Source organism: Blennius ocellaris, assembly GCF_963422515.1.
Source record: "Blennius ocellaris genome assembly, chromosome: 17".
Lineage (NCBI taxonomy): Eukaryota > Metazoa > Chordata > Actinopteri > Blenniiformes > Blenniidae > Blennius > Blennius ocellaris.
The window spans coordinates 17,550,785-17,578,659 of record NC_137666.1 but is presented as its reverse complement, the minus strand read 5'-3'; the positions used below and the strand labels follow the sequence as shown (position 1 = coordinate 17,578,659).

Here is a 27,875-nt window from a genome sequence, read left to right as displayed (position 1 = left end):
TATCAGCTATTTAATTTCTTTATTCTCTCATCGTATTAGTCTGTAAATGTATTTCCTTGAAGAACATGGAACATGAAGATTGACTAAAACAGACCCCCCCTCCCCTCAAAATAAAATTTATGTTTCAGAATTTGATTTCCAAATGACTCATGTATCTTCATCTAAACTTGTCTTCCATATAACTAGTGAGTCTTCAGTTACAGTAAAGTTGCTCAAACTAATTGAATTCTTTCTTAAATTGAAGTGCAACTTCTTAACTGTCTCTTGACTGCTCGAGGAAGCTCATGAAGGATTTCTATTTTGGAACAGAAACAGGAAGTTTCTTGGTTAAATTTGTTCCTTTCAGCGTCACTGTGGATACATGTTAAGAGGTTAAGTGGAAAATAAGTGATTTTCATGTCAAGTCATTTTAATACATTTTCATGCTTTGAAACACTTCTCATGTGTATTTTCTGCATAAAAAAAGTGGTTACCATAACTCTCATAATTTCAGGTTAGGAAATTACATGATATGTGATAATACACCAGCTAACAACCGGTCTGGACTTCTTATGCTGCAGCGAGCGTACCGACAGGAACCAGCAGGAGAGATCACATCACTCCGATATTAACTTCTCTTCATTGGCTTCCTATTAAATCTACAATAGATTTTTAAAATCTTTCTTTTAATCTATAAGGCTCTTAACAACCAGGCTCCATCTTAAATTAAAGAAGTGTTAGTCGCATATTATTATGGGAAGCAGACCTTTCAGCTCTCAGACTCCTCTCATGTGGACCCAGCTCCCAGTTTCGGTTAAGGAGGCTGACAGCCTCTACTTTGAAGGTTATTTGTCAGAGTTTTCTGTTTAATAAACCATTTTCTAGTGAAGCTGCTATAGGTTTAGACCACTGAGCTTTTCTTTTTCACTGCTATGTTGTACTATTGCCACTAACCTCTCTCTCTCGCTCTCTCTCAATCATTAATAAAGCCTTAAAATACTTTTAATTGAGTCACTTTCTTCATTAGTAGTAGTAGTAGTAATAATAACAATAATAATATTATTCTTTCACTGTAACTTTGACTCATCCACAACAACCACAGTTTCCACAATGATGACTCTTTATTTCGTTCCTGTAAATCAACAGTCTCCAGATACAAAACATCTCTGAAAAAGAAGGAAACGACACAAACTGTACAGATAGAAACGTTGCCTTCAAACACCCAAAACAGTATGTGGTAAATCCTAAATGCTCACTGGTGATAATCAACACTGGAGGAGGTATTAAAAAAAACACGATTCCCCGTTTAAAAAAATACAAAATGCCGGTAAACAAACTTCTGTACACCTTAGCTTAAATGGAAGGATTACCACTTAAGGCAAGTGAGAAATTGGATCAATTTGCTACAAATGAAAGTACACCTAGTGATAAGTCACATATAAACCCACTTCTCGATGCTTTTTTTAATGCAGACCTGGTATTTTTCTTTGACTCATGTTTTATAAAGCCTAAAAAGTTTGCATGCTGAACATGCCGGATGTTAGACGTCTGTGTTGAAGGATTAATTCTTTAATTTGCAAATGGATTTGTGTTTAGTTCGGAAATATTAACAACGGGTAAGATTTTTTTTGGGGAAAGTCTTTTTTTTCTTCTTCTTTTTTAAATTTCCATAAAAGGCACATGGGTAGTGGCTTGCAAACTACTCACCTCACAAATAATTGTGGATTTATATTACACGACATGTATTTGCACACTTAATACAGATTGCAGACGAGCCCTAAGAGCTTTTGAGTTTTACGCACGCACACAGCACACAGACTTTGATATGTCCGCTAGCACATTTACATCAAGTTCTTAACTTGGAGGAAGGTCCATGGTTCATGTTGTGTACAAATCGCTGCTCTGTCACTCCCTAGGTCTACTAGGTCTACTAGGTTGGGAGCATTGCCAGCACCAATTACTGTGCACAGGAACTGCTACAGAAACGGGAAAGCTGAATGAGGCATTTCTTTTTGGACAAAGAAAGAAAAAAAAAAAAACAGTTGCTGGTGCTCTATTCAACATTGCATCTGTTGAATAGGCTGGTGTAGAGAAACCTCGGTGTAAATCTCAGGCCCACTGAAACAACTGTGTGGTACCTTGAATTTCACACCTTCTTCACACTCGGATCTGATACCCATTCATGTCTGTTGATGGTTTCTGCTCCAAAACCTTCTTGTCTCCAGAGGGACTGTAGGGAAAACAAACAAACAAACAAACAAAACAAAAAAAACAATGATGGTTATTCATCTCCTGAGACTGATGCACGAACCTAACCTCTTTCGCCTTGGATCATAAGACGCCCGCAGTCTAAACAGGGAACACACTTATCCCGAGCATGTGATTCCTCGTACCGTCTCTCCACACGGCTGATTCTCCGTATGGGGCTTCCAAGTCCTCTGAGGGGTGAACCCATGCTGTTCCTCCTGTCTTTGGTGGGAGAGGGAGGGGCGGGCTTCCCGATCTGCAAGAAGACATTTCAGTCTTTAGTGAACGACGCTCCTGTGCTGGCTGACATCTGGCCCCGTCTCCAGTGTGCTGCTGCGGATCAGCTCTGGACGGACGGAGGCAGCCGAGCATGAAGCGGGGTCAAGTCATCACATTAGTTTTATTACATGGAGAGCTCAGCGCCGAGGCTGCCGTCATCATGTGAGCGTAAGAGGTGATGAGAGAGCATCGTTTGACTCGCAGATCCACTCAGTGTCGGCGAGAAACAGCACGCCACAGGAAGGCACGTCCATCTGCTGAGGGCTAATCTCTTTGCTCGGGGTTATATTGCCGGCAAGCTCTAAAAAATACTTCCTTCGCTGCCACTAAAAAGGTTAAAAAAAAACTTTACTTTTTCTGCAGTCTGGTATGTTTTTGCACACGCACACGCACACGCACACGCACACGCACACGCACACACACACACACACACACACACACACACACACACAAACACACACACACAGAAATGTGTTAAAATTGTAATTATTGGACATTATAGCTGAGATAAAGATGAAATTGCAATGTTGGAAACGGGCAGAGCTCCTCTGTTCAGTTCAGAAAATCTCTTTCATCTCTTGTCAACTTCTTGTTTACTTTCAATGCCCCCCCCCCAATCTAAAATCAGGTTAGTAATCTAGAGGTAATAATGGACTCAGACTTGAAATTAACAGCCACATTAACTTAATAGCATCAGAAGCTTTTGATCATCTAAAAAACAGGAGTTTGTCTCCAGCGTGTTAGATGACGGCTCACTGGCCTCTGGAAGCAGCTGTCAGACGGCTGCTGCTCCAGTCCTGACTGGAACCAGGAAGTAGGAACATATTCGTCCAGTGCTCAAGTCTCTGCACCGACTTCCTCCTTTCGTTCAGAGAATGGACTTTAAAACAGCTTGTGTACAAGTTTCTTCATGGTCGAGCACCAAAGCACGTATAAACAGCTGTGGATCAGCGGGTAGAGCGGTCAACTTTTAATTTGAAGGTTGCAGGATCGACTCCCCAGCCCGAAACTGCTCCGATTGGGTGGACAGAGTGGCAGCCATTGGTTTTGGAATATTTTGGAACCTCACATTCTGAGTTCTATTGGTCTATTGGCCCTCATTAGAAGGAAAAAAAAAAAAAAAAAAACTTTGGACAAACCTGCAGTAACGTTGGAAAACATGGTAATAATCATACTTTTCAATTCTATTCTCCATCTGAAGAAGAGCAGTCTCGCACCATACCTTCAGCCTCATGTCTCTCGTGTGCCTCTCCAGCTCCTTGCGGAGCTCCTCCTTGGTCAGTTTGTCCACATCCAGTATGGAGTGTTTCCACTCGATCTGCTCCACGCTGTGGGGGTCGTGGGACACGTACTGGCCGATCTTCACCTTGCGCAGCGTGTGCCAGTAGCCCCTGTAGGCCCCCTCGTAGTCCTGCACCAGGTCGGTCAGCGTCTTGTACTCCAGGGGCTTGAACATGAGGTCCTCCCTCCGGCTCATGCCCAGCGCTCCGAAGCGGCCCCCGCTGTGGACTCCCAGCACGATGTGGTAGAAGTGGTTCCCTGAGAAGTGTGACTTAAAGCTGAGGGGGAAGCGCTCCACACCAGGCATGTTGTTGGTGAGGTGACTGTGTCAGGAAGGGTCAAGGAAATAACGTTTAGTCTTCAATCTTGTATACGAGACTCACTGGAATTCTTAAAATCCCCCCCCCCCCCCAATTATGCTAAATTTAAAGTAACATTTATTTCACTTTTTTTGTAACTTATTATGGGCTGTACAAATAAGCACTGTTGAACAGTGGTTTCCAACCAGGGGAGGCAAAATTCTAAGAGTCACAGTGGGGTTCGCAAAGCCTCTCTTGATTTTAATGGGCATAGTATTTTTTTTATGTTTTTAAAAATAGGCAGCATTTAATATCTGCATTTATTTAATTTATGTCACAAAACTACTGAATTTCAGCATTGGCATTAAATATGTATTTCAAAATAGATGTAAAATAATATTTAAAAGGGTCTGCAATAAACACAAAAGTGAGATTGCAACGTCAGTCCAACAAACACTCTGGGACGGAGTGTAAAACCAAAGAAAATAAAGGAACTCATCCTTACAGAATAAAATGTAACTCCATTTCACATTTATCTTGGATCCCTCAAGAGAAATGTTGGGAATCACCACTGTACACCAAAGCTGACATAGGTATCAAATAAATCTGTCAAAAATACATGTAACTCACACATATTTTTCTACTTATGGTTTAAGAAAAACCCCTTGAAATGCAAAGTTTCTAATATTTCAGAAAATGAAGTGCACTCTGCCACCACTCAGCCAGAAAACTGCATTTTTCAGTATTCTTATAGATTTCAAGCAAAACTATTGCACTTTTTCCCCCCTTTCAGTTTCTGGAAATAATATGGTCTGCGTTAAAAATATATCACAACAAACAGAGAGAGATCAGATACCCAAAACCATGGAAACATGGATATTATGCAAGGATCTTTCTGTTTGACTGGGCTATAATTAAAACTATCTTGAGCCAAACTGCAGTAAGTCTTCCAAAAGCACATTTCTCACTCTAATAGTCGAATGTGTTTGCTTCACACAAACCAGCATTTCTTTCCGAGGTTGAAGTGAAACATAGCGCAAGTAAAAGAAATATCATGTCCCATCTTTCGTGGCTGTAAAAGATACATCCCCAGGATGACTGCCTCCAAGCACTTGATGGGCAGCGCCTCTCGCGTCATCTCCTTCGCGATGTCCATCAACCTATGCAAGAGAAATATAAGCAGAGTGCAACGAGCTGTCTGGGATTGGAGGGATATAGACAGAAAAGTACTAAAATAATCAACCATCCTGTCCTGGCGTTGATTAAAGCTACTTGCCAAACACATCAAATCATAAGCTGAGCCTCTCATCTATTGGCGGTAAATCTCACACTTGTCTGCTCACACCACTACTGCAGGACATCGGTTCAATATTTTTAGCTAAAGCATTAAAGCTTCGCATTTCAAATGAAATTCATGATATTTTTAAACCCTCATCCACTTTAATCTGATGTCAATTCAACCCCCACCCTCCACTGCTTTCATCACAAATGCCAAGCAGGGTGTTAGACACCAGGATACCAGTAAATGTAAAAACAAACAGTCGTTTTCCATGAGCAGCTGCAACAAAATCCATGTGACTAAATCTAATAAAAATGAGGTCAGACAGACTGTATTGCCGGCTTCTGATGGACATCAGCCGTTACTCATGAACACCAGAGCTGCAGCTGGTCCGCGTGCGCCAGCCAGCAGCTCTGACTAACTGCAGGAAATCTAAGAAGGTCAGTTTCCCGTCGGCTCGGACACCGGAGATCAAACATGGATTCAAAAGGCAGATTTGCTTACGCAGTGAGAGGCCGGCTCTTCTTTATCTCAAAAAACTGCGTTCCTGTGTGATTGTACCTGTAGGACACGGTTAAGGCCGCAAGGACGGTGCTGCGAACGAGTGAGGAGAAACACACACAGACCTTCAAAGTGCTTTGAGATATTCATAGTTTGTCGGTTAAATATAGATGGGACTGTTCTCCCTGACTGGATTCAAAGCTTTTGTTTCTATCATGCAGAATGCATCCTCTACATTGCATGTTTCACCCATATCATTAATCTGTAATAAAACATTTTGCAATAAAAAAGGTTGGAGAAAAAGTTTCTTTCTCCATATTTTTGTATCAATTATTATATATTATAATTTATTATTACTATATTACTGTATTTATCCATCCATCCATCCATCCATCCATCATCTTTGGTCCAAGGATACTGCAATTCCCTGATGTACTTCTGTATGGCTTCCAGGCGCTGTGGTACGGTGGTGGTGGGTTGATGTGTAGGCACGCTCGGCACTGGAATCTGTGGGACGGACAGAGCATCCAAACAATTGCACCATCGCACAATCACAATGTTCTCTGCAGCTGCAGAACGCAGTGGTGTCCGACCTCTATGATTCTCTTTGTTTGGGGAAACTGGAGGCACGAGTATCTTAAATGCTCCCTGAGCACTTCTTCTTCTCCCCCACCCCCCACCCCCCTCAGAAATGAGTGTGTATGCTATTTTTAAGTGAAACATGCACACAAAGCATCATGTGCTGCAGCGGAGAGTTTGGACAAGACATGCAATTGTAAAAAGGTCGTCTTCTAATCCCAGTGTTAATGATTCAGTCCTCTGTCCATGGGAAATCCCAAATGAATCCCAAGTCGCTGATCTGGAGGCACAAAGCTGTATATTTCTGGCTAATATAAGTGAGACTCTAATCCCGCGGTTGTCAAACATAAGGCACCTGAGCCAAAAGCAGCCCATCACCCTGTCCCATCCGGCTGGCGGGGTTAACATTACAACAAGATGCAAAGATGAGAAAACTCGGGATGGGAAAATTTCTGTAAAGGCTTTACTTGCAGGGGATTACTGTGTTTTATTAAAAGAGACACACTCTTAATCTGTGAAAACATTCATGCTGGAGGATGACTTGGGACATTTCTCGACATATCGCACCAGGTGGCATCATTACAATACGGCACAATATTGAAATCCCTCCAATCTGCCCGTTTGTTTTCTCCTTTTTCTCTCCCGTCCTCTCTGACTCCAACCGGAACACATGAAAGTCTACACCTCTGAGTCTGGTTCTGCAGGTTATTCCGTTTTTGCAAACATTCATTGTAGACTAAAGCATACCAAGTTGCCCACAAACTTCAGAAACGATCTGACTGGGCTTTGTGTTGCTGGACCGGACTAACATGAGTTTTACTCTCACCGTACATCACAGAATGGAGTGGTTCAGTTCTCCACTGAGGGTGAGTTAGTGTGAAGGAGTAACACGCCATGCAGCCCTCTACCTTGGCCAGGTCAGTGGCGCCCCTGATCTCCTTCCCCAGACGTTCCCCGCTGGGATGGATCCGAGCCACATGGCGCCACATCCTCTCCCAAGTCTCCTCGTCCACCGGGAGGCCTCCCCTGTTCACGTAGAAAGGCACTCCTCCATCCCTCAACTCTTCTTCGCCTTCATCCTCCTGCTCCTCGTCCCTCTCCTCCAGCGAGCCCACCGTGGCCTTCAGCATCCTTCCAGAGTCCTGGCACAGGCAGAAATGTCCCGGCTGGTGCCTTTGGATCCTCTCTCTGGTTTAATCTGCTTGCAGGTTTAAGCAGGTTCTTCCCACAACAGATGGCCAACTCATGACATCAGGCAGACTGGTGGTATTAAACCAGCCAATGCAGGGGTGAGGGGAAAGAGTGATCTGCTGTAATTACAGCTCTCCCCAACAGCTGAAGCAGGTGTGAGTTAAATAGTGGAGCACAAAGAGCTTTCTTAAGTAAATGCAGAAATTATATGGCACTTCAGAAACACAGCTGAACTGTGATGGAGCAGCTATTATGACAAATAATTAAATTAAGACACGAGGTAAGATATAAAACGTGCTTTGACCTCAATACATTTAAGGTTAAAGCAAATACAGTGTAAGAATATCTCGGATGAATGACTGCAGGCAGCAAAGTATTGGAAATGTCTAATTCCCTGTATCGGCTGAGGTCATTTACACCGTAAATATCCCCCCCAAAAAATCACCGATCCTGTCCGATCTCATCCTCTCGTCCCCCTCGGATCCTCTCGCGTCCAGTTCATGTCCGTTTTACCGAATATTTCCCCGTTTAATCCCGTTCATTGTTCATGCAGATGCTCTCCTTCAGTCTGCGGGTTTCTCTCGCATCCACTCCCCAACCCGCGGCTACTGCGCATGCGCCGCACTCAACGGATCAACCGTGCTGCGTTCAAGTGCGCCTCGGAAGAAATCGTTACTACGAGCTTTTTGTAAAGGTAACGAGAAATACAAACTTCTTAAGTACGAGCTGTACAGTTTCTCGTGAACACAATAAATATTCACATAATTAAAATGACTTCATCAAATAAAAAACATGGTCGGAGAGATTCGTATAGCTTATTTTAGGTCTGTTCAATTTGTTACATTTGAAAGTCAATGAATGCAACTTATTATCTATGTACACATGTGGACAAAATTGTTGGCACCCCTCTGTTAATGAAAGAAAAACCCACAATGGTCACAAAAATAACTACGGAAGAGTATTAGGGCCACTGAAGAAAAAAAAAATTCTATGGCTAAAAAACAACCTTCATGCACTTCAGAAAAAGTCAAAAATCAAAGTCGAGATATATTTTTTTTTCACGAGAATTCTTTTTTGTTCTACAAAGTTCATCCGTCCACATGCCAGCTCATGTGACAGCTTCAAAACCTATTGCAGGCGGGTTAATGAAGTGGTGAAAAGATGCTTCAGAACAGAATTTAGCTCATAAACACAGTGCAGTTATCAGTATTAGGACTTTGCAGCCTGCAGCGTCGTTGACGTTCGTCGAGTACAAAGGACAAAGGCACGGATCCCGGGGTGTTTATTAAACATGTTAATATTAATCAAGGAAATCCTGTGTAAAATCACATGTCCATAAGTAGTAAGTAACCCTATATAGTCAGAATTAAGTGATATAATGCAATTTGACATCGATTTCAATCTATAGGAAATATTCTTTCATGTACACGTATTTTAATAAAATATGTTTATTTATTTATGTAGGTTATTTACAAGAGATATATATGTGTATATTTGTACATGTGTATATGTAAGTTTGTGTGTACACTGTGTATATAGATATGTTGATAAATTCAAATTAGCACATATATTTTTTCCTTTTTCTGTTTTGACATATCTAGAATTAATAACAAAAAGAAGCATGTTCACCTTTCTAATCTATCAATCAGGGAAATAAAAAAAGCACATCTTACAATAAAAGGACACATTAGTGAGTAACTAATATTTTCTGGATACCCCATGTATAGCACTAACCGATGAACTGCTGTCTACCACACTGGCTGCTTAGATGTTTTCCCTATAAACAAATATACTGTGATCAGGTTTGTTTTTTTTTGCTCTATTCTGAGTAATTATTGGTAAAATTACAAAAACTGTAGGCAATTTGCAGCTCAGCAAGTCATTTATTAAATTCAAAATAACAGATAGGAAAGTGTTTCAGAGTACATTAAGATAAACTTTGCATTTTGGTCAAACACAACCAATCCTCTGTAAACTAGAAATCAACACTTTCAAACCAGAAAAACCAAACCAAAAGAAGGAGCTTCAATATATTTACAATTCCAGCTTGGATGAAGACTAAAATCTTGGAGCACCGTAATCATCAGGCATCCGCTCGATGTTATACCTGAAAATACAGTGAAAAAGTCAAACAGAGTGCTCAAGCTTTACAAGGAAAGGAGCAAATCAACAACTGAATTGCTTTATAAAGCATATTTACCTGTGGTTTGAGATATACATGATTGGAACGCCGGGAATCTTTCTGACCCTTCTTTTAAGATCTCTGTCCACAGTCGCCAGAATGTAACACTTGTGCTGCAGAAATATATTTGATATCGATTATATTGACCTTAAACACCAAATACACATTATTACATGCACGGCTACTGACAACAATAAGCATTATAAACAAAGCCTTTACGTAGTTGTCGTTAAGTGTATATTACCTGCGTAACTCTTTGGACCAAACAGTCGTCGGCATATGTTCCCTTGTGTGCGCACGGTAGCCGCTCAAACCGAGGATCCTTTGCTATTCTGTAAAATAATAAACCAGGCAACTGTGTTGCTATAAACAACTGACGGGAGGGTTTCATGTGCGCCATGCTGATTATTATCCTGGAGAACGTACCTGAGCGCGACTCTGTATTTCATTCCGAGCTTTTCAATTTCAGCCATCACACAGTCTGTGATGTATGGGATGCCTGGATCGGATAAAATGTCAACAAATCAAAACAAAAATCTCATCAACTGTGAGCTTCTGTTGTTCTCACTGCTACTTATCAAAGGAGAAGAATACATACATTTAGCATACAGGCAGTCCATCATGGACTGAACAATATCCAGCTTCGCCTTGATGGAGAAGTTGATGAAATTAGTGTCGATGAGGATGTGGTACGGTGGACCGAGCTGAGTGTTGTACTGGAAGAAGAGACACGATGGATGTTTCAGCCTGCACAGAGAGATGAAGAGAGCGAGTCAAAAAACCCATCCTTGACCGTTTTGGAAGACACAGAAGATTTTATGTCGTTAACTTACACTTCTCTCTCCTTGAGCGCAGAGGGATCCTTCTTCTTCTTCGTTTTTGCTTTGGCACGGTCTTTCTCTTTACTGAAATTCAAGCAAATGGAGGACTGAAGATGGATTTCATACAAGGGACATTTAATGCAAGAGGTATTTCAATCATATTTATCAGACAAATTATGATTTGTTACCGACTCTTCAGCTTAGACGAAAGCTAAACGTGGAGTTCCACAGGGTTCTGTCTTAGGCCATATACTTAATATTCCTGAATATTATCAGGAAACACTCCTTTAACTTCTATTGTTATGCAGATGACACACAAACCTATTTATCAACGGCCCATTTACACCGAGCATTAACATGGATGATGGGTGAGCAACAGTAGGAACTGAGTAATAAACTGTTTAAATACCACTGTCCTGGCACTGTTGCACTGCAAATATTGTAAATAGTAATACTACTGTCCTCCCCCAATTATCTTTTAAGTATGTGTCCAATATTGAGCTGCTGCGATGACTGCATTTCCCCATTGTGGGATTAATAAAGTCAGATATGCTCTTATCTTATGATGTGGAATTGTTTTTCCCCCCCTCAGTAAACATGCCAGAAATGACTGTGCTGTATTTGGCACCACCGAAATAACGTTGGATTGAATAGACTAAATGCAACAGTGTGAAGACAATAGAAAACTCACAGTCTGGTATCTTTCAGACTGATCATCCTCTTCATGGCAGCAAACTTCCTGGTTTTCTGCTTCCCCTGGATTAAACAAGTTAAATGGGAAAAACAATGTTACAAAGCAACAAACCATAGTCATAAACCAAAGACTAACATTCAATACCAGTTGAGGTAGTGCATGAATAAAATTGAAAAGTAGCTTCAAAGCTATATTTAGAGTTAATGACGGAGAGCGAAACCCCGGCTGCGTTCTGTAGTTCACATTTAGGTTATCAATTGGATATCTACGTTTCAGACACCACAACAAACACCTTTATATTGATGAAAATGTGTTATGTTGTTACACTGATTCAGAGTGCGTCGCATGTCCACAGATGCTAAGCTAACCGAGCTAACGTGGGCTTCGCTCAGCCGTTTCCATGACGCCACACTTCACAGCGCCATTAACAATGTACACTTTATCCAACTTAAAATACCCACGGCCAAAGGCGAAGCTGTTAAAGTAATTAGAAAGTACATACCATGTCTAAATCTTGACACTGTGGCGACGGGGCGCTCCTCTTCCACCCTCGTGTCTCCAAGTGAATACGTCATCAACAAAGGACGTCTTTCGCTCGCATTTTCCGGTTGCTATGCTAATCAGACGGAGGTAAATGTGCAGCGTTTGAATGACATATGTTATCTCCGGGCATTTACAGTTTCACTGTGTTTTTTCATGTGGGCAAGAGCAGTCTTTGAAAGCCTGGCAACTTTTATTATTGACACCGATATTGCTGGTAAACTCGGCTAGCTGATAGCATTGTGTTGCCATAGCGCAGTGCTAACCGTGAGCATTAGCTTTCACCTAGAACTCCAGGTGTCAATAGAGCTGGGGATTGATGAGTTAACTTGTTTATTTCCAGCTTTCTGTGTTTTCTCGAGTCTTTAAACCCACTAAAAAGCTATAGCATCGTAAGACTCGACGTAAGTTGTCTATTTTTGGATTATTTGGCTTGCGTTGTGTTTTGTTTATGATTGGAGCACAAACAGCTCATCATTATCAGCAGCAGCAGCAGCATAAACCGGCACGATGCACGATTCGCACTGTGATTAGACTGTGGTTGGTGGGGTTTCTCTTGATTCCAATTTGTTAGTTGTGGCCGAACACGCAGATAAGAGTCTTGATGGGCACTCCTTTTGCCAAATTGTTCATGCATATTTCAGCGCTGTGGATTTCATGTCATGTTATTCCACATACCTCCCCAAGGTGACGCTTAAATATTCATGCAGTCGTCGGCCGAGCCAGTCCACAGTTCAGCTCCCGGGATCGTTAGGTCTGATCCGCTTCAAACTTTCACGTCCCGATTGTGACCTGAGAAGGTTTTGTCCTCCATTGTAGGAGACTCGACTAGCCCCCCTGGCGCGAGGCAGTTTCCCCACACCTTTGGAGTGCGGACCGGGTCTCGGTGAAGGCTGAAAGATGGTCTGATGGACCGCCGCTTCTTCTTGACCTTCCTCTTCTGCTCCGTGTCGTGGATTTTCTTCTGGGAAGTGCGCTGGAAGAAAGGAAAAGAGAGTCAGATCGAGGAATGGCTCCAAGGACATAGCATCACTCAATACAGGCACTTATTTAAAGGTCAGTGAGTTACAGTTCTTTACAACTACGAAATGCAATATGATATTGAATCCATGCTCCCAAGTAGTGCCAAGAAAGTAGATGCAGAAGTGTTTGGAAAGTATTATATAAAGTAGTATAAGTGTTTGTTTCAGCCTCTAAACATGCATAAAGCAGTGAGAAGAGTTGTCAGCACAGTTATAGTAGCCAGTCAGTCTGATGTCAACTTGCAGGAACTCAATTCCCTGCTCATGTGTTCATCCAGATGTACAGACACTGGAGGAGCTGAGTCTGAGCGTGCTTAGTCGTCTGGAAGAGGTGGTGAAGGAAAAGCAGCGGTGGAGGGAACTTGCAGAGGTGCACATCAGGCTGCTACGAGACTTTGCCTTCCAGGAGTGGCTCTGTTCCCAGAACCTGGAGCACTTTTACCAAACGTAAGCAATGGAAAGGTCTTAAACTTAAACATCCATGCCAATCTGGTTTCCAGGGTTTTACTGCCATATTATAAAGACTTTCCATGGGAAGTTTTTTTTAAGGTTAATTTCTTGTAATAGGACGTTCTAGTTATTTTCATGGCGGGGAGTCCTGTTTATTTTCGTCCACTTGAGGGCAGCCTCTCCATTTATATGGCTGGACAGTTTGCTGACACGGAGCTGTGGAGGCTGCGGTGTTTCAGAGGATCACTGCAGTAAAAAGTATTCTTTCGAGACTGCAAGTGTAAGACCCTGCGGCAATGCAGATGTTCCTGTACTGGGTGCTTTTCACTGATCCATACACACCTGACTATCATTAGTGGTTATTTTCCCCCCTCACAACAACTTCAGCGTACAAACTATTGATGTTTCCAGAGGTCAGCATGCATGCGGTCGTGTCTTTGAAGAATTTAGCTCCCTGTGTGTGAAGGTCATACCGCCAGGCCCTGCAGGTGTTCTGAAGCTCAGCTGGTCACCCTTCAGTCGTTTTCACTGTCAGAGTTTCATTAAAGCATCAACACTTTGAGACTGCTTCCTTATTCTATTATTTTGTAAAAGTCTAAGTCTATCTTTATAATGGCTTTTAATAGTTGAGGTTTTGTATAGGTGGTGTGTACCACTGTGATTGACCTTAATCTTTGGTCAGACTTCAGAGCATTCTAAATTATGTACTAAGTTAGTGAGAGCCCCTCCCCCCCCATGGTGGTCCTCAGCCTGGTCACACACTACACTACGAAACGCCACCTTTGAGAAGACAGAGCTCACCCTCACACAGAGGGGGGATTTATCAGTGGCCACTTCAGAATCTGGGAGTGGAGAAGATGAGCTGACCTCATCGGCAGTAAACACTTCAGGCTTGTTACTGCCAGAGAGATCAACACGACCACGTTGGCCGACTGTGAATTTGGATTCATCCCATGGCATTGTGTGAGCAGGCCGGTGACCATGAGGAGGAGCTGTGTGGTTCCGCCACATGCTATTGAAATAAAACATCGCTCCCAAAAAAGATCTACCCATCATAAATGAGATTTTATGCATGTTTTGGTTTTTAGCTGTGGTATTACTTGTTATGAGCTCAGTAAAATTACTAGAAGGAGTCACATGAAATATATCAGTAAATGATACAGTCACTGTTTCCATCGCTAATTTAACTTGAAGTGAGCTTTAACTTTTACTGTGCATACAAAACACACCGTGGAATTGAAATGTTGTCACACTTGCCCTTCCACAGTGTAGACATCAATCACTTAAAATAAAAGATAGAGAATATTGACAAAATAGAATAAAAATAAGAAGATATATGCAACAAAAATTTTAATACAGAAGTTAAAGAAAAGCTGGACAGTTACAGCTTATCCTAAGGCTGTGTTATAGAGCACAAGACATCATTGAGGGCAGACGATAACTCCTGAAGCAGTTTCCAGGCCAGGGCTGGATGGATAGGTTTGTTAGTTTTGAAAAGTACATCAGCCATTATTTATTTATATATTTATTTATTGACTATGGCAGAGTTACTTTAAATGATGTGTACATCTTTCTGGGTCAAACCCGCGTTGAAGGGTGAATGGAAGGGTGACAGGAAGGGTGAATGGTTGTACGGTTTAGCCCCCCCCCAAAAAAAAAAAGAAGCTAATTTTCTATTCATCAAGAGTTTCTGAAGTTTTCTCCTTCTGTGACGACGTTTGATTGACCAGCGTTGGCCTTCATGTTCACACCTTTTCGATGAGGTTTTTCCTGCTGCGCTGTATATAATGCTGCAATCCATTTGAATTGACAACGTGGCATTTTTCCCCCACCGCAGACTGAAAAGCCTGGGTTGTATGAATCTGGATGACCTGTCCCGGTTCGACAGCCAGCTGCAGCTCTCACTCGCCGCCTGGGGCTACTACTACGAGGACTACCTGAAGTTGTCCACGGGCATCAAGACCCTCCAGGCCTCCAGGGGGAGCCGCGACCAGGACTACGAGATCCGGCTGGTGCACAGCCTCGCAGCAAGGCGTCTGAATGACAAGTGGTCATTTGGTGAGGCGCCGATTGCCTTTTCTGCTCGTCCCTCACAGCTGCAGCGTATCAAGCAGCGTCGGGTGTAAACAACAGATGTTTGTTGCCGCTTCGAAGTGCTGCTCAAGTGTTTTTCACCAACGCCGTTGCTCTTAAGAGTTGCACATCATTTAAATGCAGCTGAAGTGTTGTCATGGAGCTTTCTGGTGTTACTTCATCTCCGTCATTGTTTTCAGTCATTTCCTTCTCATAAAAAAAACAAAATCCTGCATCCTCCCCCCACTGAGACACACAATAATAAAATAAATGCTGTTAATTATTTGCCTTCTCGTTGCACAATCTGCATCACTTGTGGTTTCAATTTGACTTTGCAGGGTAAAGTCTATAACCGATATCGCTGATAAAAACTGGCCGTTTTACTTGATTGTTTGTTGTAATTTCTTGTGAAATCACTTTAGTGCTGCTGATTACTATCCTGAGGTCATACAATCTGTTTATGAAGAGTAGAAAGCACAAGCTGCAACAGTCAATCTGCACACTCAGGAATTATCGAGAGTGCTTTAATTTTTGCATTTGTCTTCCCAGCGGGAGCTCTCATATTTGGCTGTACTGTGGCGCTGTGCTTCTTGATAAGGGACCTCATGTTTTACGTGATTGGTGAGTAAAGTCAGAGATGTTTGGATGAATGACGTTTAATGATCTTGATCTTTGCTGCTGTGACTTAAAATTCTCTTACGACAAGGATTCGATGCTCTTAGGCTGTGAGGCTTTTGTTTAATTGAAGAGTTTGTATAATTACTCAGACTGACCTTACAGTAGTATATAGTATAAACTCATTTCAACTTGAAAGCAGTGGTTTTCAAAGCTTTATCTCATCCGTAATTTTTACATTATCAGTGTTTGCAGCTGCTGGGATTCATACTAATAGGCAATAAAAAAAACCTTTTTTGTGCTAGTTGGATGTTTTCTGTTCAAAATATATAGTAGATAATTATCTATAGACGGCAGCTGTCGTCCCAATTACACTTCTCAATGTGCATTAAAGTGAATTATATCATATTAACTTGTTCACATTAAGCTTAGAATAAACTTAGCTGTAATCAGTTGTGTTTCAAAAGTTTGATTCATAGTTTTACCCTCCACTTATTTCTTTTTGTTATCACTTCTCAAAAATTTAAAAGGAAATGGAAGTCCCCCGATCAACAGACACTTCCTGCTGAAGATTTTTGACGTTCCAGTATGGATACATTGAAAACAACTGTTTTAAATTGTTTATGTCATATCGCTACTGTTAATGGTGTCATAATTATTTTGAAATTTGGCGTGAAGGTGCATGGCATTTATCTTCAAATCCTCAGCAAATGGTTATAAAAACTGACGCCATGTATTTTAGATTTGTGAAGTGCAGCTGTAACAATGAATGAGATTTAAACTCTTCTGCTTTCAGATTCTTCTGTTATAGTTATAAGCCAATCTATAGTAAGTTCCAATATGGAAATGTAGCATTTATCATATAAAGAGTAATGCCAGGTAAGATGTAGCACTATTCTGTAATAAACCCCTCAAGGAAAATCGCTCTAACTGGTGAATTCCTGTGCTTCCTCCCTTCTCTTCTCAGGTGGAATTACTGTTTTCATCATAGCGTTTGTCTTTACCATCAAGTTCCTCTGTGAACTTGCAGCGCGGGTGGTCAGCTTCCTGCAGAATGAGGACCCAGGGCGCCACGGCGACCGCAGCATCTACGACTATGTCCGGGGCAACTACCTGGACCCCCGCTCCTGCAAGGTGTCGTGGGACTGGAAGGAGCCACAGGAAGTGGGGCAGACGATGAGCTTCAGGGTTCAGGTGATCTTGGATTGAGTGTCAAGAATATTCCCTCAACAAAAGTTGGCTGGGAATGGGTCAAAGTAACTTGTGTGTTCTCCACTTTCCCTTTTTCTGCCGGTGTTTTCTCAGCTGTTTTATAAGAATGGTCAGCCTTTCCCAGCCCATCGGCCCGTGGGACTACGGGTCAACATCACCCACATTGAATTGGCTCTGGACATCCCCGTTACACAAGAGGTTCTGCAGGAACCAGAATCCAATGTAGTGAAAGTCGCCTTCACAGTGCGCAAAGCTGGACGCTACGAGGTTGCCGTCAAGCTGGGCGGCCTCAACGTGGCCTACAGCCCTTATTACAAGATATTCCAGCCAGGTGATGTGCGACTACCTCGAAACGTCCAGTTTCTGAGAAAAACTGTCGTCTGGATTGCTAAATTAAAGCTAAATCTTCTATTCTCCTATTAATTCCAGGCACTGTGGTTCCATCCAAAACCAAGATCGCGTACCATTTCTCCACACTGGTTCTAACAAACTGCAAGCAACACAGTTTACAGATTGAGCCCCGGGACGAGTATGGAAACCCCACCAGTAACTCCACGTCGCTCACCGATGAAGCCAACTACAGTGTTCAGGTGCACTCGGTAAGAGAGCCAAATCCATTTCACGTCTCCCCATGCAGGTCCTCAATCACAGGGCGAGCACAATAAAGGCATTCACCACCACCAGAAGCACTTTTAGATGCAATCATTTAACCACAAACACATGTTTTTGGAGTCACGCGTGCTCAGTGGAGCGAGACCGCCGACCACCGTTCTGTGATAAACGGCTCTTTTGAATTGGAATGGATTTATTGAGGAGCCGAACGAACCCGGGATTCACCTCATTCGTCTCCCCTCCAGCTCGGCACAGTGGACGACGACAACACGGAGGACTTCTACAGTCAATCGGTTTCGCTCAACAAGCAGCAGTGCCAGGTTCTCCTGAGGCTGACCCTGAGGAGGACCGGCTGCTTCAGAGCTCGCATCTCCTACAAGGATCAGCCGCTTAGCAACGGGGAATTTGACATAATTGTTCTCAGTGGTGAGCAGTTTTGTTTGACACAGTGAAGGGGGAAAAAAAAAAGCTCACTTTCAGCGATAGAAATGTAGCCATAAGCGGCGTGCTTGTGTTTTCTAAAGCTTGTTCCTCCTTTCACGCGACAGAGAATGAGAAGGCCTGTGTGGAGAAGAATGTGTCCACTCCTGGCATAAGTATCTACTTCGAGGCTTACCTTTACAGTAGCGGGAACTACAGCAGTTCGTCGTGGCAGTTACCGGCCTCCTCGCTGCTGGCGCCTCAGAGGAGGCCCTCCATGGGAGAGGAAGAGGAGGAGCACGACTCTCCCGTGGAGGGACTCCCGGAGAAGGTCAAGAAACCAAAAAAGGTCTACTGTTACATATCGCCAAAGGTACGTGGCCGAATGGGCTCGGTTTTCTGTCCCATTTGTTTGTCAAAGCGTTGGACGATGGATTTCCCCTCACGACGCTGGCATTGCAGTGCGTTACAGTGTTTTTCACGTTGCAATAAAAAGCATCACTCCTGTATAAACCCCTATTTAATGTTGTGCAGGCAGAATGATCTCGGTTAAAAAAATGTGTTTTCATCAAATACTTAAGTTTTACAACTTAAAACTAGTAATTGAACTTGTGATCATCTGAATGTAACACATGGAGATTTCTTCCACTAATGTAACCTTCTCTTGTGATTTTGGATCTTTTCCACACAGCAACTCTCCGTGAAGGAATTCTACCTGAAAATTATCCCATGGCGCCTTTTCACCTTTAGAGTATGTCCAGGAACAAAAGTAAGCAGAGCAGCTCCCAGAAGCTAATAGGAAAAGTCCCACTTCTGCCTGGTTGAAGAGGCAATCTTAAGCTTTTTTTTTCTTTTTTCTTCTTCTTCTTCTTCTTCTTCTTTCAGTTTACCTATTACGGCCCCGACCCAGTTCACAAGTACCTAACACTAGTGGTGGATGATGGGATCCAGCCCCCCGTGGAGCTGAGCTGCAAAGACCGGAACATCATGGCTGCCACCTTCATTCGCTTTCTGCACAAGAACATCGGTTGGTTTCGGTCTTGACGTGACTTTTGCCCGCAGGCTTTCTCGTGACCGGTCCCTCTTAACGTGACGCACGTTGTCTTCAGGTGGCTCCGAAACGTTCCTGGACAAGGTGAACTTCTTCCAACGAGAACTCAGGCACATTCACTCCAAGAGACCTCGCACCAAGACCTGCCTAAAAATCACTCGACACGCCATCCTCGATTCAGTGAGTGCAAACCCGTAGTAGTTCACATAGGTTCATTTGTAAATATTCTCTATCCTGTTGCACCTATATGTGTTTTGTCACAGGATACGCGCGACGTTTCACTTGTTTTCTGGTTGGATTTTGTCCTTTGGGCGAACAAGTAACTGCATTTTACGTGTGGTCTGATCCGGTGTGTTCAAGCACTTTTTCCATCGGTCTTGTGATGCGTTCAGTGACGCCTCCGATGTACAATACAATCAAGCCGCTGTTCCACCTCACGGTATGGGGCAGAGCGGGGGGGTTACGGTACGGCAAAGCGCACCCAGGACCGACTGTGTGTCTGGTCCCACGACAGAAAGTAGCGTAAAATGTCGGCGGGGTTGTGAACGACTCGGAGACGCCACAGCGAAGGACGCGGCGGCCGTCCAAGTCGGTACACCTCGTTAAAAGACCGCGGTGTTGCGTCAATAAACCCAGTTAACAAATCAACCAGTGAGCGCAAAGCGGCGAATGTAAACAACAACGGAGGGCTTACGGCCGACGAAATAATTAAATATTGCGGGCAAGTCGAGAGGAGCGATCATCACGAAAACCCGCTCCGCAACAGAGAGTGTGGTGGAACTGCGCCTTCAGTGTCCCTTCGTGTTCCGTTTTTGTACTGTTTCTTAGCCTGTGTCCTCTAAGCGTGTCGGATCTGTCAAAAGTGTCAGGTTGGTCACACTTCAGTAACACCAGCTGATATAAAGACACGTCATCCGCCACCACTGGTTGACATTCGTGGTGAGGACGGGAGAACACACTCTGAACATGTAAAAGTAGACACGTTTAAAAAAAAAAAGCCTGAAGAAAAGAGAAGTGCTCATCCTTCTTATTTGAGTTCTTTTTGATTGCACTTCCAGCTGTGAGCTGCCAAACAGTCTTATCAATCAACACCTATTCTCTTCTTTCCTACTCTCTTATATTGGTTTATGTTGTATTTTCTCTTTTATTACGTATTATTTTGTCTCTCTTCCTTATTACTTCTGTTATGTTTAGTTTTATTTTTACCATTAATTCTTTGAGTTCTCTCGCTGTGCTAAAACTGCATTAAGCCATGCCTTTATAAAAGTAATCGTGATAATGACTCCTCGTCCTTGTGCTCAGTCCCTGAAGGCGACCAGAAACTTCTCCGTGTCGGACTGGAGCAAGAACTTCGAGGTCGTGTTTCAGGATGAGGAAGGTAAATTCAGTTCATTGGGTTCAAACTAGGTCCTGGAAAATGTTTTTGGTTTTTTTGTTTCGTTTTTCACATGCTAAAATTAAGAGAACGCCACAAATTAAAAATAAAAGTGACATGTGCCCTGCAGCTCTGGACTGGGGAGGGCCCCGCAGGGAGTGGTTCGAGCTCATTTGTAAGACCCTCTTTGATACATCCAACCACTTGTTCACACGCTTCAGCGACAACAACCAGGGTCTTGTGAGTCGGATCTTTTTTCGCCTCTCTTCCGTTTCGTCTTCCTCAAAAGCCCGCGAATCCTTAAGCGACCCCTTTTTGTTTCCAGGTGCACCCGAACGCAGAGAGACCCTCGCACCTGCGTCTGAAGATGTACGAGTTTGCGGGTCGCATCGTCGGAAAGTGCCTGTACGAGTCGGCTCTGGGCGGAGCCTATAAGCAGCTGGTCCGCGCTCGCTTCACGCGGTCCTTCTTGGCCCAGATCATTGGCCTCAGGATGAACTACAAGGTACGAAACGCGGCGCTTTTCCCTCTGAAGACGAAATGTCACGGTCATATTGTTTATTCCTCCAGTGTCAGCTGGTCCGTCTCCTCATAGTCTTTCACGAAGCCAAAAAGCCTGATTTGTTTCTTGGCAACGTCGCTTAAATGGACAACCAGCCAGTGTGTTTAGTTGTTTATACAAGTCACCCATATTTCAAAGTCGAGGACTAAATCCCCACCCAATTATGCTTTATCCTTAAAAAGGTGGGAAATGTCAAGTTTATTTTAGAAACGTCATTTTACTGTGTTTTATTTATTTAATTTCCCCCCCCCCTCACAGTACTTCGAGACAGACGACCAGGAGTTCTACAAAACTAAAGTCTGCTTCATCCTAAACAATGACGTGAGTGAAATGGACCTGGTGTTTGCTGAGGAGAAGTACAGCAAGTCCGGACAGCTGGAGAAGGTGAGGCAACACTCTGAGAGGGGAAACCTCCCCTTCCATCCCTGACGTCATGTCAGAGGAGATGGCAGCAATAAACCGGACTAAAAGAACCAGACTGCCTGTTTGGCCCGAGTCTCGGTTTTGTCAAATGAGGACGTTTGGCAAGTTTATATGCAGGTGGATGAGTGAAAGTTGACTTTCCTTCATTTTTATTCCAGGAATATTAAATTCTATTCATTGTTGTGGAGCTCCGCGAGTTGAGAAATTTATCAATTGTATTAAATCATGGAGTCACAGTAGCTCACCCACGACACTAGTCACTCGTCAAGCTGATACAGGCGCATCTCAAACAACAGAAGCCCAGGTTGCTTTGATGGCAGCCTTCAGGCCTTATCTTCCTCTTGACGACGCAACGTAGACTCTCTCTGAGGTTCACATCAGGCCAGTCTGCCGGCCGCTCAAACACCACGGTCACTGAACCACCTTCTAGTAACTGTGGCAGTGTGGGCCGGTGCCAAGTCCTGTTGGGAAATGAAATCAGCATCTCCAGAGAGCTCGTCAGCAGAAGTGCTCTACAAGTTCTTAATACATGGCCACTTGACTGCAGACTTCAGAAAAAGCTCTGGACCAATGCCAGCAGATGACATGACATTGGTGAGTTTAGGGGCCACAAACAGCCAAAATACAGTGAAATGTTAAAAAAAACAAACAAAAAAAAAACAACCTCTGTAAGCTGTTGCATTATGGTGTTGACATCATGAGGTTATCTTTGTATCAACAAGGTAGTTGGCTTTCACAGCAGCATCACCAAAACCTCTGCTCAGGTCACAATGTTGTGTTGTGTCACTACTCTTAAGTCAAAACATGTGAAATCTTTGATGGTTTCCATGCGCCGGATTGGAGTGTCTTGTGTGCTGGATCTGGCCCCCGGGCCTTATGTTTGACGCCGCTGCGCTAAGATATTTATTCCCTCAAACCACCCTCTTATGCACTCGTTCGTGTATGAAGCCACTCACTCCGTGACCTACTTACTCTCCTATTGAGCAATAAATGCACCAGTTCCTGAAAGAGTTAACCATAATAAAAACTGCTCACTTGTATGCAGATGTTTATAGAAGTTACAAAAAGACAGATTAATACCAAAAGCGACTAAGCAGCTGTTGTGTGTACAAACACTCAGGTCGCGATTTACTGTCCACGCTTTTGTGTGTGTGAATGTCACGCGGCTCATTCTGGTTTTCAAAACCCGTATGATGTGCCATGGCCTCTCTTTGTGTTTTATCTCTTCTGCTCTCGCGTGCAGCATTTTTCACATATTTCCCAACGTGGCCTTCTCGATCCCCTCCCGCAGGTGGTGGAGTTGATATCAGGAGGAGCGCAGATCGCCGTTACCAACGATAACAAGATGCATTATCTCAACCTGCTGGCCCAGTACAGGCTGGCCAGCCAGGTGAGAGACGAGGTGGAACACTTCCTGAAGGGTGAGCGAGGCGGCACAGCTGCAGCCCCACATTTCTTTTTTTTAATCTTTGAGATCTCTGGGAATGTGCATGTAATTAATGCCAGTTCCCGATCTGTTTGCAGGACTCAATGAACTGGTTCCAGAAAACCTGCTCGCCATATTCGACGAGAACGAGTTGGAGGTATGTTTGATGTTTGTTTGTTTTTTTGTTTTTGTTTTTTTTAATGAAATACGGTCGATGCCTATAACACCAGCGGGTATTCATGTTGTTTTCCTTTTGGTTGTTTTGTAGCTGTTGATGTGTGGCACCGGGAACATAAACGTGCAGGACTTCAAGGCCCACGCGGTGATCGTCGGGGGGTCGTGGCACTTCAGAGAGAAAGTACGTTCCGTCCGTCCGTCCGTCACGGCGAGGGGGGGGAGGGGTGACATGTCGATGAACATGTCGTCTTTTCGTGTCACAGGTGATGAAGTGGTTCTGGGCGGTGGTGTCCAGCTTCACCCAGGAGGAGCTGGCTCGTCTGCTGCAGTTCACCACCGGCTCCTCTCAGCTGCCCCCCGGAGGCTTCAACACGCTCTGCCCCTCCTTTCAGATCATCGCCGCCCCGACGCACAGCACTTTGCCCACTGCACACACCTGGTAACTTTACAATAGTTGAAATTTGATGCAATCAGTGCTAAACCATAAATGGATCTGTGTCCACAGTTGCAGCCGAGATATGAAGAGATTTCGCCGACGCGTCTCACAAGCTTGAAAACGAGTTTTCAGATTCCAACAGTTTTAAACCATCTTTTATTGTGAGAAACATTGAGCTTTCGGTTAAAGATTATTACTTGCATGTGCAGCACGCACAGCGTGAGAATCATGGGGCGTTTAAAGTTCTGTGAGGCACTTCAACACTTTAAAAACCTCCTGCTTGCTGTTTTACTTCACTTTTATTGAATTTCAAGCAGTTAAAGTTCAGTCAGTGTCCTGAAATTGGATAGAAGTGGTTCAGAGGAGTTTGAGTAAACAAAAGCTGAGAACAAAACAAAAACAGTTTAGAACTCGACTGTCCCTGACAGTGTGATCCCGCCCCCTCAGTGGACAAATTAGGAACTGCAGTTATCCATATTTTCACACCCAGAGGCTGGATTAAAACTCCGCCTCCTCAGGTGGGATCAGGTATCAGCTGAGGCCAGCAGAGCAGTGGGGATAACACAAGACTCAACCATTTAAAAACTCGATAATGGAACGCTTTCGTATTTCTTTGGATATTCAGTCACTGGAAAAACAATGTTCACGTGTTTCACTTCATTATCTGATTCCTTTTTGAAGAATGTATACTTGCTGAACCGGCTGCTGCCTGCAAATGATCGTCTTCTTTAGAATTTGTTTTCTCCCAAACGGCATCAAGTGGGAACATTTTCACGATCCAGGAAAATAGTGCCTTAATAACCATTAAATTCAAGTTTATTTTTCTTGAGCTTAACCTGGGCTGGACACCGGTGTCAATGCTGAACGTGTGTGCGTTTCCCTCTTTGTTCAGTTTCAACCAGCTGTGCCTCCCGACCTACGACTCCTACGAGGAGCTGCACAAGATGCTGAAGCTGGCCATCAGCGAGGGGAGCGAGGGCTTCGGCATGCTCTGACTCCTCCGCCGGCGGCTCCGCCCGTGCAAAGGGAGAGCAGCCCCCCCCCCGCCCCCTACTGCCCCCACGACCCCACACTCCTCTGCGTCGAAACATTGAACTCACTCGAGAGTCACAGCGACTCTCTAAATCCTCTCTCAGCACGAGAGAGGGCGCATCAGGACGGCCCAGGAAGCCGGGACTCAATCAGCAGAACTCTTAGAGCGACTCTTGTGTATATATAATATTTGTAAAAACACACAGACTGCTGATGGGGGGCGTGTTTTCTTTCTTAATGCTGAAGTTTTGCTTAGTTTTCTATGTTTTGAGAGACAAACTGTGTTAGAGCAAAGGCCTTGAGTATTACTGTATATCTGCTTCTTTTTGCATTCGGCACACTGAGGAACACTTAAGTGCAACAGCAGCCGACACGGTGACGTGGGTGACCCCGCAGCACTTTGGCCTTAACCGATCAGGGACTGATGTGTGTATGTAAATATATGATATCACTTTTATTTCAGTGCTTGTACATACCAGTGTGTGTGTGTATACGTAGGTTTTCATCTCGTCCCTGTTTGATTTGACATTTAAGGAGAAGGGATTTCGTTACCGTTGCACATTTGTTGGGTTCACAGTTAATTTAATTTCTGCTGTCTGAGGTAAATGGGGTTTTAAAAATAAGCCAAGTAATTCGTATTGTGTTTTTAACTTATTGTGCGCGTGTGTGTGTACGCGTGTGTGTGTACGCGTGTGTGTGTACCCACCCACACTGTTAAAGTAATGTTTTCTAACCTGCCTTATTCATGTCCTGTCGCCTCTGATTGTCTCCACAATGTAGAACCAAGTCAATAATCGGTGCGTTAAGTCATTTCTATCAGGACATGCAGGGGTCAGTCTGGACGCGAGTGCTGATTGGCTGTCAGGGGAGAGCTCATATATAACAATACTTGTGTTATATATGCATTGTGTTTTGTGTTCTCATTCCCAGCCTGTTATGGGTTTACCTCAAAGTCTCCCTTACCACCTATGCATCCTCTGACAGCCGTGTGTGTGTGTGTGTGTGTGTGTGTGTGTGTGTGTGTGTGTGTGTGTGTGTGTGTGTGTGTGTGTGTGTGTGTGTGTGTGTGTGTGTGTGTGTGTGTGTGTGTGTGTGTGTGTGTGTGTGTGTGTGTGTGTGTGTGTGTGTGTGTACCATTGTAAAACATTCCCTGTATGTCTGTTGTTGTAAAATCTATTTGTTTCTAATGCTGTTGGGGTTTTTTCACTGTTGTGAGTTAATATTCTTTTTTTTTTTCTTGTTTTATTTTTCTGTTAATAATTTTGTATGATTGTTTTCGCTGTTCCAGAGTTTACATTATTATTATTATTATTAATATTATTATTCATTTTTAAGAGTGTGTGCTGCCAGCAGGAGTGCTGCAAACAGGCGATCCTGACCTTTCTTGTTTTTCCTCGGCAGTGTTTTGATTGGACCGCTCGCAGAGCGCCGCTTCACTCCAGACGTCATTCTCTCTCTCTGACTCTGTTTTAACTCGTCGAATAGCAAAGGGATCACTTTAACATTTTGCGTCTGGCTCATCAGCACCAGTGTCTGTTGCTGGCCGACCTTTTTACGGCGTTAAGAGGGTCAGAAGACGGTTGACGGATTTGTGTTTTGTTTGGGTTGTGCAATGTCTAATTGGTGTACCGGGTAGAAGTGTTGTAGAAGTTGCTCATAAAAAAAATATTTCTACAGGGGGTGTTTCAAGCACCATCACCCACGACTGACGTCATATTTATCAGACACCATGACACGTGTGACTTGACCACTGGAAAGAGGCATGAAGGAGCTTTGTGTTTAATGTGGGGATTTTCATGAGCATCTGTTTTATGTTTGGATGGTTTCTAGGCTTAGAGGGTCTGAGTGTGACTTTTAGCAGTGTAGATATTGTGAAATATTTTTGCCTATGACTTTGAAGCTGAGGGAACTCTTCTGTTTTGTTTTGTTTTTTATTGACGAGCCTTTGCTGATGAATGTTTGAGATTCTCTGGACTGCAGCTCCTTTGTTTATGGGAATTAAAAATGATGGAATAAACTCTTATCTTATTTCAACGTCTGCGTATGGTTTGTGTTTTGACACGGTGTCGTCATACATTTTCTTTCAAAAGTACATTCTGACCCGAAGAGCTGTGCTTTTGCATTTATTAAAAAAATTTATACATTTCAAAGTCATAACTGACTGGAAGTCATCACTGTTTGTGAAACAATGGGAAAAAAAAACAACTTCCAGTGGCTTGAACTGGCACTCAATCCAGCTGTTGTGTGTTAAAACAAACATTTTGCGATGAGCACCACATTTTGTATAATATTAAGACGTTCATGGGTCAGAATAGTTTATTATTTACAAAATGAACAGAGAAGACTGAACATTTCTTGCTTAAGTACAAATTTAAAACAAAGGATTAAAAAACAAAAAAGAGCCAGGGAGCTGCTTGAGAGTCGAAGCTGTTTTTTGAATTGGTCAAGAGTTTTTAAAGATCGGTCGATGACCGATGTGCTCTGCCACCGTCACCACGGTGGAGAAGCAACACACTGCAGAAGTCAGAGGGAGACGCTTCCAGTCCAGAAACCTGACTGGAGGACGGCTGAGACGTGGACCGAGACGTTGGAATGAGAAGCTCTCCAGTGGCTCAGACCGGTCAAACTGCCATAATAACTTCAATTCAATTCATTTTATTTGGCCCATAATCAAGCAATTACTACAGACGATGACCACAGTTTCAAGATAAAGCCAATTTTAATGACGCAAAATACAGTGAAATGTGCAAAAAAAAAAAACTTGTACGGCTCTTGCATTCGACAAGTTTTCACAAACTCACCCTGACGGCTTGGCTTTGAGGCTTGTTTGATAGAAATGAGGTCACTAACTTTCACGGCAGCATCACCGACGTCTCAGCTCAGGTCTCAGTGTTTTGTTGTGTCTACTCCTCTTAAGAAATTATTTTTGTTTTGTTTCTTTAAATCAATGTTTTCTTCAAATTTCTTACCATTTAATTGGTGGTTTGGCCAGATTGGAGCCTCTTGCATGCCGGTTTTAACCCACGGGCCTTATGTTTGACATCTTTGTGACATTGTTTTCCAGGTTATTCTCAGATCACCATTATTGTCAAAATCTCAGTATCTTCTCTGTCCTAA

The 27,875-nt window shown here is 43.3% G+C and overlaps 4 protein-coding genes across 4 annotated transcripts; 2 read left to right on the top strand and 2 right to left on the bottom strand.

Annotated features, from left to right (window-relative positions):
- Window positions 1–1,120: 1,120 nt before the first annotated feature.
- On the bottom strand, window positions 1,121–8,100 carry vash1 (vasohibin 1). Its single transcript, XM_080513200.1, has 7 exons — window positions 7,353–8,100; window positions 6,284–6,372; window positions 5,869–5,925; window positions 5,171–5,245; window positions 3,728–4,109; window positions 2,373–2,482; window positions 1,121–2,209 (listed from the first exon to the last, which is right to left on the bottom strand). The coding sequence occupies exons 1-7, from the start codon at window positions 7,572–7,574 to the stop codon at window positions 2,137–2,139; spliced, it is 1,008 nt and encodes a 335-aa protein (XP_080369326.1). The 5' UTR covers window positions 7,575–8,100; the 3' UTR covers window positions 1,121–2,136.
- A 975-nt stretch (window positions 8,101–9,075) lies between these two features.
- On the bottom strand, window positions 9,076–11,926 carry fcf1 (FCF1 rRNA-processing protein). The gene is made up of 8 exons (XM_080513398.1): window positions 11,835–11,926; window positions 11,330–11,394; window positions 10,651–10,722; window positions 10,416–10,564; window positions 10,244–10,316; window positions 10,062–10,149; window positions 9,836–9,930; window positions 9,076–9,742 (listed from the first exon to the last, which is right to left on the bottom strand). The coding sequence occupies exons 1-8, from the start codon at window positions 11,835–11,837 to the stop codon at window positions 9,694–9,696; spliced, it is 594 nt and encodes a 197-aa protein (XP_080369524.1). The 5' UTR covers window positions 11,838–11,926; the 3' UTR covers window positions 9,076–9,693.
- A 12-nt stretch (window positions 11,927–11,938) lies between these two features.
- Window positions 11,939–15,470, top strand: LOC308142321 (uncharacterized protein; the record flags this gene model as incomplete). The annotated part of the gene is made up of 4 exons (XM_080512669.1): window positions 11,939–11,962; window positions 12,692–12,928; window positions 13,173–13,341; window positions 15,182–15,470. Exons 2-4 carry the CDS (start codon window positions 12,781–12,783, stop codon window positions 15,468–15,470), a joined length of 606 nt encoding a protein of 201 aa, XP_080368795.1. The 5' UTR covers window positions 11,939–11,962; window positions 12,692–12,780.
- A 496-nt stretch (window positions 15,471–15,966) lies between these two features.
- On the top strand, window positions 15,967–26,746 carry arel1 (apoptosis resistant E3 ubiquitin protein ligase 1). The gene is made up of 18 exons (XM_080513402.1): window positions 15,967–16,038; window positions 17,000–17,226; window positions 17,338–17,575; window positions 17,674–17,843; window positions 18,102–18,282; window positions 18,405–18,649; window positions 18,968–19,045; window positions 19,162–19,303; window positions 19,386–19,507; window positions 20,630–20,705; window positions 20,833–20,942; window positions 21,028–21,207; window positions 21,523–21,648; window positions 22,979–23,108; window positions 23,212–23,270; window positions 23,382–23,471; window positions 23,554–23,729; window positions 24,619–26,746. The coding sequence occupies exons 1-18, from the start codon at window positions 16,023–16,025 to the stop codon at window positions 24,719–24,721; spliced, it is 2,469 nt and encodes an 822-aa protein (XP_080369528.1). The 5' UTR covers window positions 15,967–16,022; the 3' UTR covers window positions 24,722–26,746.
- Window positions 26,747–27,875: the final 1,129 nt, after the last annotated feature.